At 51.6% G+C, this 12,020-nt stretch overlaps 2 protein-coding genes across 9 annotated transcripts in view; one reads left to right on the top strand and one right to left on the bottom strand.

Annotated features, from left to right (window-relative positions):
• The window catches only part of LOC135187429 (S-adenosyl-L-methionine-dependent tRNA 4-demethylwyosine synthase TYW1-like), a 138,898-nt gene extending 135,996 nt beyond the window's left edge, over positions 1 to 2,902 (bottom strand). For all 8 annotated transcript variants that reach the window (XM_064166124.1, XM_064166125.1, XM_064166126.1 and 5 more), the window contains exons 1-3: positions 2,818 to 2,902; positions 814 to 974; positions 210 to 350 (exon numbers count right to left, since the gene is read on the bottom strand). In XM_064166124.1, coding sequence (XP_064022194.1) covers positions 210 to 350; positions 814 to 974; positions 2,818 to 2,830 — 315 coding nt within the window. In that variant the 5' untranslated portion in view covers positions 2,831 to 2,902. The remainder of the gene's footprint in view (positions 1 to 209; positions 351 to 813; positions 975 to 2,817) is intronic.
• A 130-nt stretch (positions 2,903 to 3,032) lies between these two features.
• On the top strand, positions 3,033 to 11,360 carry SBDS (SBDS ribosome maturation factor). The gene is made up of 5 exons (XM_064166258.1): positions 3,033 to 3,207; positions 3,933 to 4,062; positions 5,364 to 5,564; positions 6,458 to 6,622; positions 9,046 to 11,360. The coding sequence occupies exons 1-5, from the start codon at positions 3,080 to 3,082 to the stop codon at positions 9,172 to 9,174; spliced, it is 753 nt and encodes a 250-aa protein (XP_064022328.1). The 5' UTR covers positions 3,033 to 3,079; the 3' UTR covers positions 9,175 to 11,360.
• The last annotated feature ends 660 nt before the right edge of the window (positions 11,361 to 12,020 follow it).

Raw genomic sequence — 12,020 nt, 5'->3', positions numbered from 1 at the left:
TATCTGCTTGTATATTGTGCTAAGCTGTGAATATAGAGCTTCATTCCTTAACTTCCAGCCAGCTGAGTCTAGTCTGGGTGATTTCATGAGAGCAGAGGAAGCAGGTAACTCCCAAACCATCACACAGAGTCACAGTGTGCTGCTTGCAAGGCAAGCACTACTTTAATATTTCAAAACCTCTTCTGTATGTAAAAAAACCCAACTTTTACCTTTGCTGTGCCAGTCTGAGACCCATAGAAAATCTTAACCCCAGCAACATAGACCTCCTTTGCCTTCAGGGTGGCATAGCCATTCACTGGTTTGTCTTCTGTTCCTTCAGAAGGAGTGGGGCTCCCAATGGATTTCTTGCCCTGTGAAGCAAGCATTGTCACATTCATTTCCTTTTCAAAGTGGTTTTAACTCCATTCTCCCCTCAAAGCATTTAAAATTCAAACCCAGTAACTTCAACACAACTACAGCAAGGGTGGGAAAGACACCGGCACAGGTTGCCCAGGGAGGTTGTGGAGCACAGAGGCACAGAATGTGAGCAAAGATCACATTCTGTGCTCCACAACCTCCCTGGAGGTGTTCAAGGCCAGTTTGGATGAGGCCTTGAACGACCTGTTCTAGTGGGAGGTGTCCCTGCCTATGGCAGGGGGTTGGAACTGGCTGAGCTGTTAAGTCCCTTCCAATCCAACCCATTCCATGCATCTATGAACTAAAGATCTGGGGTCTGCAATCACCTAGGTGTAGCAGCTCATTCCACTGCATCAGTGGTTCTCTTTTCTTGGCAACTACTCACTTCCACATGCAGATTTTTGGGGCTCTTCTTACCTGTTCAGTTATCTGATTTTTCCTTTTAGTGGTGGTGAAGTGAATGATGAAACAAATGCTGACCCCAAAAGCAACAGCAAAATAGATGTAAAACCTCTGCAGCCACAAGGACACCAGGGAAGTATAGAAGTAGTCCCAGGTATCCACAGAGACATCTAAACCTAGGAGAAAGCAGATTTAGCACAAGGTGACTCCTACAGCACAAGGTCAGAATGAGCACCCAAAAAACCCAACCATACAGTACCCAGTTCCATGCCATTAGCTATTGCTCAGGCTCTGCAGGAAACAGCTTTCAGCTGAAGACAAGACAACAGCTGAAGCAAGGAGCTCTTTACCTCCTCAGAGGTGTCAGCTGAGTTCCATCTGTGCTAATATTTTTTTGGACTGACATAAAGAAACTTTGGTTTCTTCTTAGATAGGCAGGGTCTGCTCTAAGGAAACACAGCAAACTCCTGGGCTGGAAAAGTGTCTGGATGTAAAAGGCCACAGCATGGCTTAGGTTGGAAGGGACCTCAAAGATGACCTCCACTGACCTGCCTGCCATAGACAGTATCTGGCCTTTCAGTAGCTGAAGGGGGGCTACAAAAAACCTGGGGAGAGACTTTTCAGGATATCAGGGAGTGGCAGGAGTGGGGGGAATGGAGCAAAGCTGGAGGTGGGGAGGAAGTTGTTGAGCAGGAGAGTGGTGAGAGGCTGGAATGGGTTGCCCAGGGAGGTGGTTGAGGCCAGGCTGGCTGAGGCTGTGTGCAGCCTGCTCTAGGGTAGGGTGTCCCTGGGCATGGCAGGGGGCTTGGAACTGGCTGCTCCTTGTGGTCCCTTCCAACCCTGACTGATTCTATGATTCTATTTGAGGGTGTCACAAGAGCAAGCCCTTGGGAAGCATCCCCTTGGTTCTGCACCAACCCAACACATGCAGGCCTCAGCAGGTGGTTACTTTCCAACACACACTATTAGCCACCTGCCCCCTCTCAAGGTTATTACCCCTCCACACACACCCCTCTCTGGTACTACCCCCACCCAAACACCCCTTATCACCCACTCCCCAAATTATTCTTTCCCAGTTATTACCCCCCTCGCAGTTACTACCCCACTCCCCACACCCCCCCCCCCCCAGTTGCTGGCCCCCCCTCCCAGTTGCTGCCCCCCCCCACAGACACCCTCCTCTCACAGTTACTACCCCCTCACAGTTGCTGCCCCCCTCACACACACCCTCCCCTCACAGTTACTACACCCCTCACACACACACCCTCCCCTCACAGTTGCTGCCCCCCTCACACACACACCCCCCCACAGTTACTCACAGTTGCTGCCCCCCACACACACCCCCCCTCCCCTCACAGTTACTACCCCCCTCACACACCCCCCCTCCCCTCACAGTTACTACCCCCCTCACACACCCCCCCTCCCCTCACAGTTACTACCCCCCTCACACACCCCCTCCCCTCACAGTTACTACCCCCCTCACACACCCCCTCCCCTCACAGTTACTACCCCCCTCCCCTCACAGTTACTACCCCCCTCACACACACCCTCCCCTCACAGTTACTACCCCCCTCACACACACCCTCCCCTCACAGTTACTACCCCCCTCCCCTCACAGTTACTACCCCCCTCACACACACCCCCTCCCCTCACAGTTACTACCCCCTCACACACCCCCTCCCCTCACAGTTACTACCCCCCTCATACACCCCCTCCCCTCACAGTTACTACCCCACATCCCCCCCACCCTCCCCTCCCCGTCTGGGAGCGCCTCCACCCGCTCCCCTCTCCTCCTCCGGCACATCCCTCACTGGTCTTAACCGCACCCGCACCCCTCCCTCACGGCCTGAAGCCTCTCCTCACGGTTCTAAGCCCCCTGGATACATCCCTCGTTGGGTCTGAGGCCTCCACAGTCTCTTCCCTCCGGTTTGAGCCCCCCCCAGACGCAGGCAGAACGGTTCCCACCGCACACGCACGCCCCCCTCAGGGCTGCGAGCCCCCAGGCCCGGCCCCCACACTCACCTCGGCCCTCCATGCTCGCTCCCCCACCAGCGGAACCACTCTTCAGCCCATGCGCCACACTCTTCTCCTTCCCCTCCGGTCGGCCACCACCGCCGCCTCTCCGCGCTCCCTCCGGACACCTTTTATTGGCACGCCGGAGGGAGGGCACAAGCGAGGCTTCGCCCAATGAGGAGGCAGCGTGGGGGGGCGGTGCCCCCTCAGCCCCGCCCCCCGCCCCGCCCCGCCCCTCTCTCCCGGCTCCGGGGCCGTCGCCGCCGCCGCCATGTCCATCTTCACCCCCACCAACCAGATCCGCCTCACCAACGTGGCCGTGGTGAGGGCTCGGCGCGGCGGGAAGCGCTTCGAGATCGCCTGTTACCGCAACAAGGTCATGGGATGGCGCAGCGGAGCGTGAGTCACCGGCGGGCGCCGCCGCCGGGGCCTGGCCGAGAGGAGCCGGCCTAGGGAGAGGCCAGTGTGGGGCCTCGATCGGGGCGGCGGCGAGAGCCGTGTGGGCCCTGGGTATGGAGGCAGCCAGGGGAGGCCTGACTGTGAGGCCTGACTGTGGAGAGAGCGGGGGGGGAAGGAGGAGGAGGCGGCTCCGGTGGGGCCTGAGCATGGAGTGGCTGGGGAGGGCTGTGTCGGGACCCGGTTCTGAGGCGGGGGAGGCCGGTGGCAGGGAGTCCCCACGACACCCAGCTGTCCCCACGGCATCCACTGCCCCCACGGCATCCACTGCCCCCACGGCATCCATTGCCCCCACGGCATCCACTGTCCCCACGGCATCCACTGCCCCCACGACACCCAGCTGTCCCCACGACACCCAGCTGTCCCCACGGCATCCACTGCCCCCACGGCATCCACTGCCCCCACGGCATCCACTGCCCCCACGGCATCCAGCTGTCCCGTGAATCACGGGGAGATGGTGCTGCCGGTGTGGAGCAGTGAAGGGGCAAGCACCCCGGGGCACTGTGCACCCCTGCCCATCCCTGGTGTTGACGTTTCGGTAACAGAAGTTTCCAGGCTCCAGTGAGTCATCCCTTGGCAGCAGGACTTGTTCCTGCTCTCTGCAAGCTCCTGTGTGCTTTCTCACAATGCTGACCCAGCACATTTCCTAACCCTACCCTGATCTCCAGGGAGAAAGACCTGGACGAGGTCCTGCAGACACACACAGTGTTTGTCAACGTTTCCAAAGGGCAGGTGGCCAAAAAGGAAGATCTTGTTCAAGCCTTTGGGACAGATGACCAGACAGAAATCTGTAAGATGGTAGGTGGCACATATTTTGCTTGGAAGAGGCTTTCTCAATTTTAGAGCTGGAGAGCAGCCAGGAGGAAAGGGACCTGGGGGGTACTGATAGATAGTAGCTGAAGAGGAGGCAGCAGTGTGCCCAGGTGGGCAGCAGAGCCAATGGCATCCTGGGCTGGCTCAGGAGCAGGGTGGGCAGCAGGACAAGGGAGGTTCTTCTGCCCCTGTGCCCAGCACTGCTCAGGCCACAGCTTGAGTGCTGTGTCAGTTCTGGACCACTCAATTCAAGAGAGATGTTGAGGTGCTGGAAGGTGTTTGGAGAAGGGCAGCAAGGCTGGGGAGGGGCCTGGGGCACAGCCCTGTGAGGAGAGGCTGAGGGAGCTGGGGGGGTGCAGCCTGCAGCAGAGGAGGCTCAGGGCAGAGCTCATTGCTGCCTGCAGCTGCCTGCAGGGAGGCTGTAGCCAGGTGGGGTTGGGCTCTGCTGCCAGGCAGCCAGCAGCAGAAGAAGGGGACACAGCCTGGAGCTGTGCCAGGGCAGGTCTAGGCTGGATGTTGTTAGGCAGTTCCTGTCAGAGAGAGTGATTGGCATTGGAATGGGCTGCCCAGGGAGGTGGTGGAGTCTGTGTGACTGGAGGTGTTCAGGCAAATCCTGGCTGGGGCACTTAGTGCCATGGTGTGGTTGATTGTCTAGGGCTGGGTGCTAGGTTGGGCTGGCTGAGCTTGGAGGTCTCTTCCAACCTGATTTCTTAGCCCTTGGTAGGATATGAACTATGGACTTGCTGTGTGTGGTGAGCATTCAAGGACCATAGGAAGTTCCATGGAAACATCAGGAGGAATTTCTTCCCTGTGAGGGTGACAGAAGCCTGGCACAGGCTGCCCAGGGGGGTTGTGGAGTCTCCCTCTCTGGAGATATTCAAAACCTGCCTGGATGTGCTCCTGTGTGATCTGCTTTAGGAGACTCTGCTGTGGCAGGTGGTAGAGTCGCTGTCCCTGGAGGTGTTCAGGCAAATTCTGGCTGGGGCACTTAGTGCCATGGTCTGGTTGATTGTCTAGGGCTGGGTGCTAGGTTGGACTGGCTGAGCTTTGGAGGTCCCTTCCAGCCCCTGACATTGTGACCTGCCTGCTTCTCTTTCTGTAGCTCAGTGTTTGTGTGCTTGGGTTTTTGTCTGAAGACTTCCCAGCCCTTGTTTAAATGATTGTTGCTCTTCTCCACATCCAACCAATCCATTCAGGCAATGAAATGTAACTTGAATTGTTGGGGTTTTGCTCTTTGGTGAGATCTGTGATGTTTGTTACCTGCTTCCTTTGTGTTTGCTGCACAGATACTGTCCAAGGGGGAGCTGCAGGTGTCAGACAAAGAACGGCACACACAGCTGGAGCAGATGTTTAGAGACATCGCCACTATAGTGGCTGACAAATGTGTGAACCCTGAAACAAAGAGGCCCTACACAGTGATCCTGATAGAGAGAGCCATGAAGGACATTCACTACTCTGTCAAACCACACAAGAGCACAAAGCAGCAGGTTGGTTTTCTTCTACTTCTCTCCCAGTCAGCTTCTGCTCAGAGCTGTTGTCTTCCAAGCGCAGTTTCTCTGTTGGCAGTCACGGAGGGCTCAGCAAAGCCCTGTGGTCTGAAGCCCACAGAGGGATTACTCAGCCTGCTGGCAGCTGAATGCCAGCTGCAAGCAGCTTCTAAAACTCCTGCAGTTTGTTTTCTAACAGTTCAGGGGAGGCAGGAAAGAAAGGAACTAATTAAAGCAACAACAATGTTAAGGCTGGAACAGAAAGGAGTTTTTTCCTCCTTTGTTTAAATTGAAGTGGTAAATCAGGCTTTGTGTCTGAGCCACTGGGGGGTCTTGCTTTGCAGTGTAACTGCTGTTTAACAGTATTGCAAATGAGGGGGTTTAAATGTTTGAGGTGAACACAGGCAGCAAAATCTCTGCCTTTGGTGTTTAATCATTCAAAACAGCCTAACAACAAACTGCCAGCAGCAGAATGGCAGCAGTCGGTGCTGAGAAATGTGCCTGAGCTCCCTGAAAGAGGCTAGAGCCAGGCTGAGGTTGCTCTCTTCTCCCTAGTAGAGAAGGAGTGGAAATGGCCTCAAGTTGCACCAGGGGTGGTTTACATTGGACAGCAGAAGAAACCTCTTCACTGAAAGGGTTCTGAACCACTGGAACAGGCTATCCAGGGATGTGTTCAAATCCCCATCCCTGGAGGTGTTTCAGAGAAGCAGAGATGTGGTCCTGACGCTCATGGTTTGGCACCAGCCTTGGTAGCGTTAGAGAATGGTTGGACTGGATGATCTTAGATGTCTGTTCCATTCCAAATGAAGGCAAGGGAAGGGATTGGAGGTTCTGATGTGTGTGGTGTGTTTTAAGAGCAGGGTAAATGCTCTTTCTTCTTCGTGTCTTTACAGGCACTGGAGGTGATCAAGCGGCTGAAGGAGACCATGCAGATCGAGCGTGCTCACATGAGGCTGCGATTTATCCTTCCAGTGAAGGAGGGCAAGAAACTGAAAGAGAAGCTCAAGCCACTCATTAAAGTTATTGAGAGTGAAGACTTCAATGAGCAGTTGGAAATTGTAAGTGATCAACCAGTCCTTGGGTTTCAGGCTTGATCTGATTGCAGTACATTCCTAATTGAATTGTGTCTCGCTATTGCTTGAAGGCTTTTCAGGTGCTTTAAGTGATAGTTTGTGTCTAAATGAGGCTGGAGTCTAATGGTAAACCACTACAGAACTGCTAGAGAAAAGAAAAGACCACACAAATTCTGTAGATAGAAACCTGAACAATTCAAGCAAGAAGGTAGAAATGGGCTAATGAGGATGAACCACAAGCAAATGCAGCAGAAGCTTTTTAGATGAGCTCCTGAGGTTCCCTCATGGGTACAAAGCAATAGAAAACAAAACAGACCTGTGAGAGGAATTATCTCTAAATTAAAGTGGACAAGTCTGGAAGCACTGGCAAAGCAGAATGAACAAATGTGACACAGAACTTGTAGATAGAGAAAGCACAAACACCTGGAGGTGTTCAAGAAGAGACTGGTTGAGGCATTTGGTGCCATGGTCTGGTTGACTGGATAGGGCTGGGTGCTAGGTTGGACTGGATGAGCTTGGAGGTCTCTTCCAACCTGCTTGATTCTATGATTCTATGACAAAGTTCAAAGGCAAATTCTGAAGTTTCTGGACCTAAACCACAAAATTTGTCAAAGAAAATGTAGGTAGCAGTGATCCTTTGGCTTCACTACCATTTTGCTTCTAGTGAAAACTAGAAGGTGAATTAGTATGTGGAAACTTATTTAGATGAGACCTTGAGCAGCCTGGTCTAGTGGGAGGTGTCCCTGCCCAGGGCAGGGGGGTGGAACTGGATGATCTTTAAGGTCCTTTCCAACCCAAACCATTCTCTGAATTGCAAGTTGACCAGAGATCCTAAATCAGAAGATGGATGTAAGCTTGAAAGTAACTTCTAGTGTAGAGAGGTTGCTGCTTCAAGGTTTTAGTGTAGAGAGTTTGTATTTCAAGGTGAGGACAAGCATGGAGTGCTTTGTTTCAGCAGGGATTGTCCTGCAGCACTGCTGCTCTGCCTGTCAGGAATGTTATTGATTGATTTGGTGGCTCAGGCCTCTGTTTTGATAGTGGTTAATTAGGATTTTCAAAAACAATCTGTAGGGCTTGTAGTGGTAGAGTGAGAGGGAATGGATTGAAGCTTGAGGCAGGCAGATTGAGGCTGGAGGAAGAAATTCTTTCAAGTGAGGCTGGTGAGACACTGGCACAGGTTGCTCATGGAAGTTGTGGCTGCTCCCTCCCTGGAGGTGTTCAAGGCCAGGCTAGATAAGGCCTTGAGCAACCTGACCTACTGGGAGGTGTCCCTGATAATGGCAGGAAGGTTGGAACTGGATGATCTTTAAGGTCCTTTCCAACCCAACCCATTCTGTGATTCTGTGAATGAATATTTGGTATTAGTAAAAATATTTCTGAGAAGAGCTTAGAATCTCTCAATGCCAACTGGCACAGGACATTTCCAGCATGGGGAGGTGGAACTGCAGAGCTTCTCTGGAAAGACTGATGGAAATCACTCAGCAGCTCTGCAGAGTCCTTCTCAGTAACTAATCATTTCCAGTAGCTGAAGGGGACCTACACTAAGGCTGGGGAGGGACTATTTACAAGGTCTTGTAATGACAGGACAAGGAGTAATGGGTTTCACAGAATCACAGAATGTCAGAGGCTGGAAGGGACCTCCAAAGCTCAGCCAGTCCAACCCCCTTGCCACAGCAGCATCACCCAGAGCAGATCACACAGGAGCACATCCAGGCAGGTTTTGAATACCTCCAGAGAGGAAGACTCCACAACTCCCCTGGGCAGCCTGTGCCAGGCTTCTGGCACCCTCACAGGGAAAAAAATTCCTCCTTGTGTTTAAATGAAACTTCCTCTGCCTCAGCTTCCACCATTGCCCCTTGTGCTGTCATCTGGCATCACCCAGCAGAGCCTGGCTCCAGCCTCCTGACACTCACCTTTACATTTTTATAAACATTAATGAGGTCACCTCTCATCAGTGAGGCTTAAGCTGGAAGAGGATCATTCCTCCCTGATGAAGTTTCAACTGGAAGAAGGGAGATTTAAACTAGATGTGAGGAAGAAGTTCTTTCCAGTGAGGGTGGTGAGACGCTGGCACAGGTTGAGGGTGGTGAGACACTGGCACAGGTTGCCCAGGGAGGTTGTGGAGCACAGAATCACCCAATGTGATCAAAGATCACATTGGGTGATTCTGTGCTCCACAACCTCCCTGGAGATGTTCAAGGCCAGGTTGGATGAGGTCCTTGAGCAACCTGTTCCAGTGGGAGGTGTCCCTGCCTAGGGCAGGGGGTTGGAACTGGGTGAGCTTTGAGGTCCCTTCCAACCTAAACCATTCTATGATTGATTTCTTTAAACATTCATGTCAGACCTTGAAAAGAGGCTGCTGCAAACCCACTGCTGCTCTTTGACCATTGCCATGTGGAACATTTCAGGTGTGCCTTATTGATCCTGGCTGCTTCAGAGAGATTGATGAGCTGGTCCGGAGTGAAACCAAAGGGAAAGGAACTCTGGAAGTGCTCAGTCTGAAAGACGTGGAGGAAGGAGATGAAAAGCTGGAGTGATGAAAACCTTTCCTGCAGCAACAACATCCCTCAACCACTCTCTTAGGCCTTCATGGTTTTTTTTTTCCCCAATCTCTTGCTGCCAACTCTTTTCTGACACTAATCCTTTGGGATTTATCCATGCAGTGTGAGTTGGTTGGGTTTTTCTAACTCGTTTGAGACTTGCTTGGCTTACAAATGGCTTTGCCTGTGGCAATGTTTTATGTCAGGGCTGTGTTAATGAGGATTGAGTTTAAATCTGATAGGGAAGTTACTTCAGCTTTGGTTTGCTTTAAAGATTGCTGTTTTAAAGTGTTTGGTTGCTGCGTTGCCAATTGGTTTTATGTCAAGTCGTCAGCTTGGAGTGGAAGATGGCACAGGTGGGGTGAGGGTTGGATGTGAGGAGGGGAGCTTTAAAGAAAGAGAGCTGCCTTTGCACATTTAAACAGGTGCCAAGTGTGGATCCTGTCTAAAACCCATCTCTTGGCAGCATGAAAACTCACTGAGGTTTCCATAATTGGCTGCTTGATAATCAGAATCATTTCAAGGACCATTCCTAAAGCTTTTTTTCTTCCCTGGATGTAACAGGACTTGCTAACTTAGGGGAAAAAAAACAAAAGATTCTCCAAATAACTTATTGATAAAATCTATTTAGCTACATCAAATCCAACTGAATGATCTATTTATATATTCTAGAGACAGAAAGGAAGAAATAAAGCCTTTATATTTGTTAATCATATAGAAGCTGTCTCTGGCTTTCTGAGGGCTGAAGGGTGAGTGTGAGCTGTACTCCTTTGGTGAGCCAAGGAATCTGGGAGCAGGCAGGGCTTGCCCCTGGCCATGGAGAGAGGCTTTTGTTGGGCCACCGTTCCCCAGAGGTAACTGTGGCCCTGTAGAGGCCAATCCTGGCAGTTGTCCTTTATCCTCTTGTCTTTTTATGCTGCTCTGCAACATACACACCATTTTCAGCCAGCTCCTGAGGCACAGGATGGAGTTGTTGGTAATCCTGTGAAGTCTTCTTTCAGCCATGTTAAACAACTGCTTTGAAGTTCAGTTTGGCCTCTCTCCTTTCTTTGGGATGCACAACAACTGGAGAAAGAGATGCTAAAATTACAAAGCACCAGGCAAAGTGTGTGTGTTTGGGTGACTAAAAGCTAAACCAGCAGGACCCCAAGGAGCCTTTAGTGTTCTGGACCTGCTGCCATGCTGACAGTATGCAGCAAGCCAAGAGCTGTAGGTAGCCAAGGGCTGGATCTGTCCAGCCCTTGCTGAATTCATTGTTTGCTGATGATGCTCAGAGTGCAGGACTCTGTTCTATGCCATTTAAACAGCTCCTGTGCTTCTCATGAGATCTTTTCCTTCCTACCATTAACAGCTTGTGGATTTTCTATGGTTGAAGCAGGGAGAGGTGAAGTCAACTGGAGAAGTAGTGGTTTGACTTCTTGAGTGCTCTGCAGGGCCAGATCCCTGCTCAAAAGCTTCCTCAGCAGCCTCCTGACATAAGCTTGAGTACAGTTGGGTTGCATTTCTTTAGTAGCACTTTGGAAGCACTTGCCACTGTAGCACTTTGCTGAGGATCAGTGAAATGGAGCTTTTTGAACCATTTTATCCACTTTCAAGTGCTTTCTCTTCCCCTCAAGGTGATCTCCAATGCTGCCTGGGGAAGTTTAGTGACATAGTTACTCTATTGGTCATGTGGAGACAGCCTCTGCAAGTGTCAGCTTGGTGAGATTCCTCCTGTGTGCAAACCCTGAGCTGCTGGGTTTCCAGTTGGCCATCTCCTTGTGTTTGTCCTTCCTGAAGCACTGAAGGTGATCTTGCTGCTCTGTAGCTTGTCATTGGCACTTAGCACTAAAGCAATGTATAAGTCTGTAAACCCTGAGTTAGAGTCTCAGATGATGCTGTGTGGGTAAAACCTGATGACACCATCCTAGAACTTCTTTCTTTTCTGTGTTCAATCCCTGGAGCACAGCAGGATGGCTGCAGGTTGAAGATGCTGAGGTCCAGAAGCTTAATCTAAGCTGATAGATGAGCTTGGTGCTCAGAAGGCAGTTTACTTAGCCCTTTTCTGCACACAAGGATTTCCTTTGGGAAGAGGAGATTGATTTTATTTATCAACAGCTAAATGTACATGCCTGCATTTCTTGTCAGACCTGTAGCTCAGCAAGAATGTGTGGTGAGGACCTAAATAAATACCTGAACTGGTAGCTACTGTCTCCTTCCCATTCTCAACAGGAGCCTGACTCCCTCTGCAAGCCTTTCCTGACTAACTCCACTTCTTAAGCTCTCTATCTAGGCCATTGCAACCAAGCTGGCAGCTTCCAGGAGAGCTCTGCTGGTGTATCTGGCTGCAAATGTGCACCAGTAATGGCCTTCCAGGATCTGAAGGGAGCCTACAAGAAAGCTGGGGAGGGACTTTTTAGGATGTTAAGCAATGATAGGACTGGGGAGGGAATGGGGAAAGACTAGGAGTGGATTCAGCCTGGATGTTAGGGAGGAGTTCTTCAGCATGAGGGTGGTGAAAGCCTGGAATGGGTTGCCCAGGGAGGTGGGGGAAGCTTCATGCCTGGAGGTTTTGGGGGCCAGACTGTGTGGCTCTGAGAAACCTGATCCAGTGTGAGGTGTTCCTGCCCATGGCAGGGGAGTTGGAGCTGGATGATCCTTGGGGTGCCTTCCAACCCTGACAACTCTGTGATTCTGATTCTATAATTGGGAAGTGATTCTGCATCTCTGCTCTCGTAAGGCTCCTACCTGCAGCGCTGTGTCTTGTTCTGGTGCCCCCAACACAAGAGGGACATGGAGCTGCTGGGGCAGGTCCAGAGGAGGCCACAAAGATCATACCTAGCCCAGCCCTAACCCTCAACAAC

This window comes from Pogoniulus pusillus, chromosome 27 (genome assembly GCF_015220805.1).
Source record: "Pogoniulus pusillus isolate bPogPus1 chromosome 27, bPogPus1.pri, whole genome shotgun sequence".
Taxonomy (NCBI): domain Eukaryota; kingdom Metazoa; phylum Chordata; class Aves; order Piciformes; family Lybiidae; genus Pogoniulus; species Pogoniulus pusillus.
The sequence above is the reverse complement of the archived record's forward strand: the minus strand, read 5'-3'. Positions and strand labels throughout refer to the sequence as shown.

Excerpts from the sequence above, each read along its gene's own strand:
- SBDS (XM_064166258.1), top strand. The coding sequence starts at position 3,080 with ATGTCCATCTTCACCCCCACCAACCAGATCCGCCTCACCAACGTGGCC. Across the intron at positions 4,063-5,363 it reads AGACAGAAATCTGTAAGATG|ATACTGTCCAAGGGGGAGCT; the intron begins GTAGGTGGCACA and ends TTTGCTGCACAG. Across the intron at positions 5,565-6,457 it reads ACAAGAGCACAAAGCAGCAG|GCACTGGAGGTGATCAAGCG; the intron begins GTTGGTTTTCTT and ends GTGTCTTTACAG.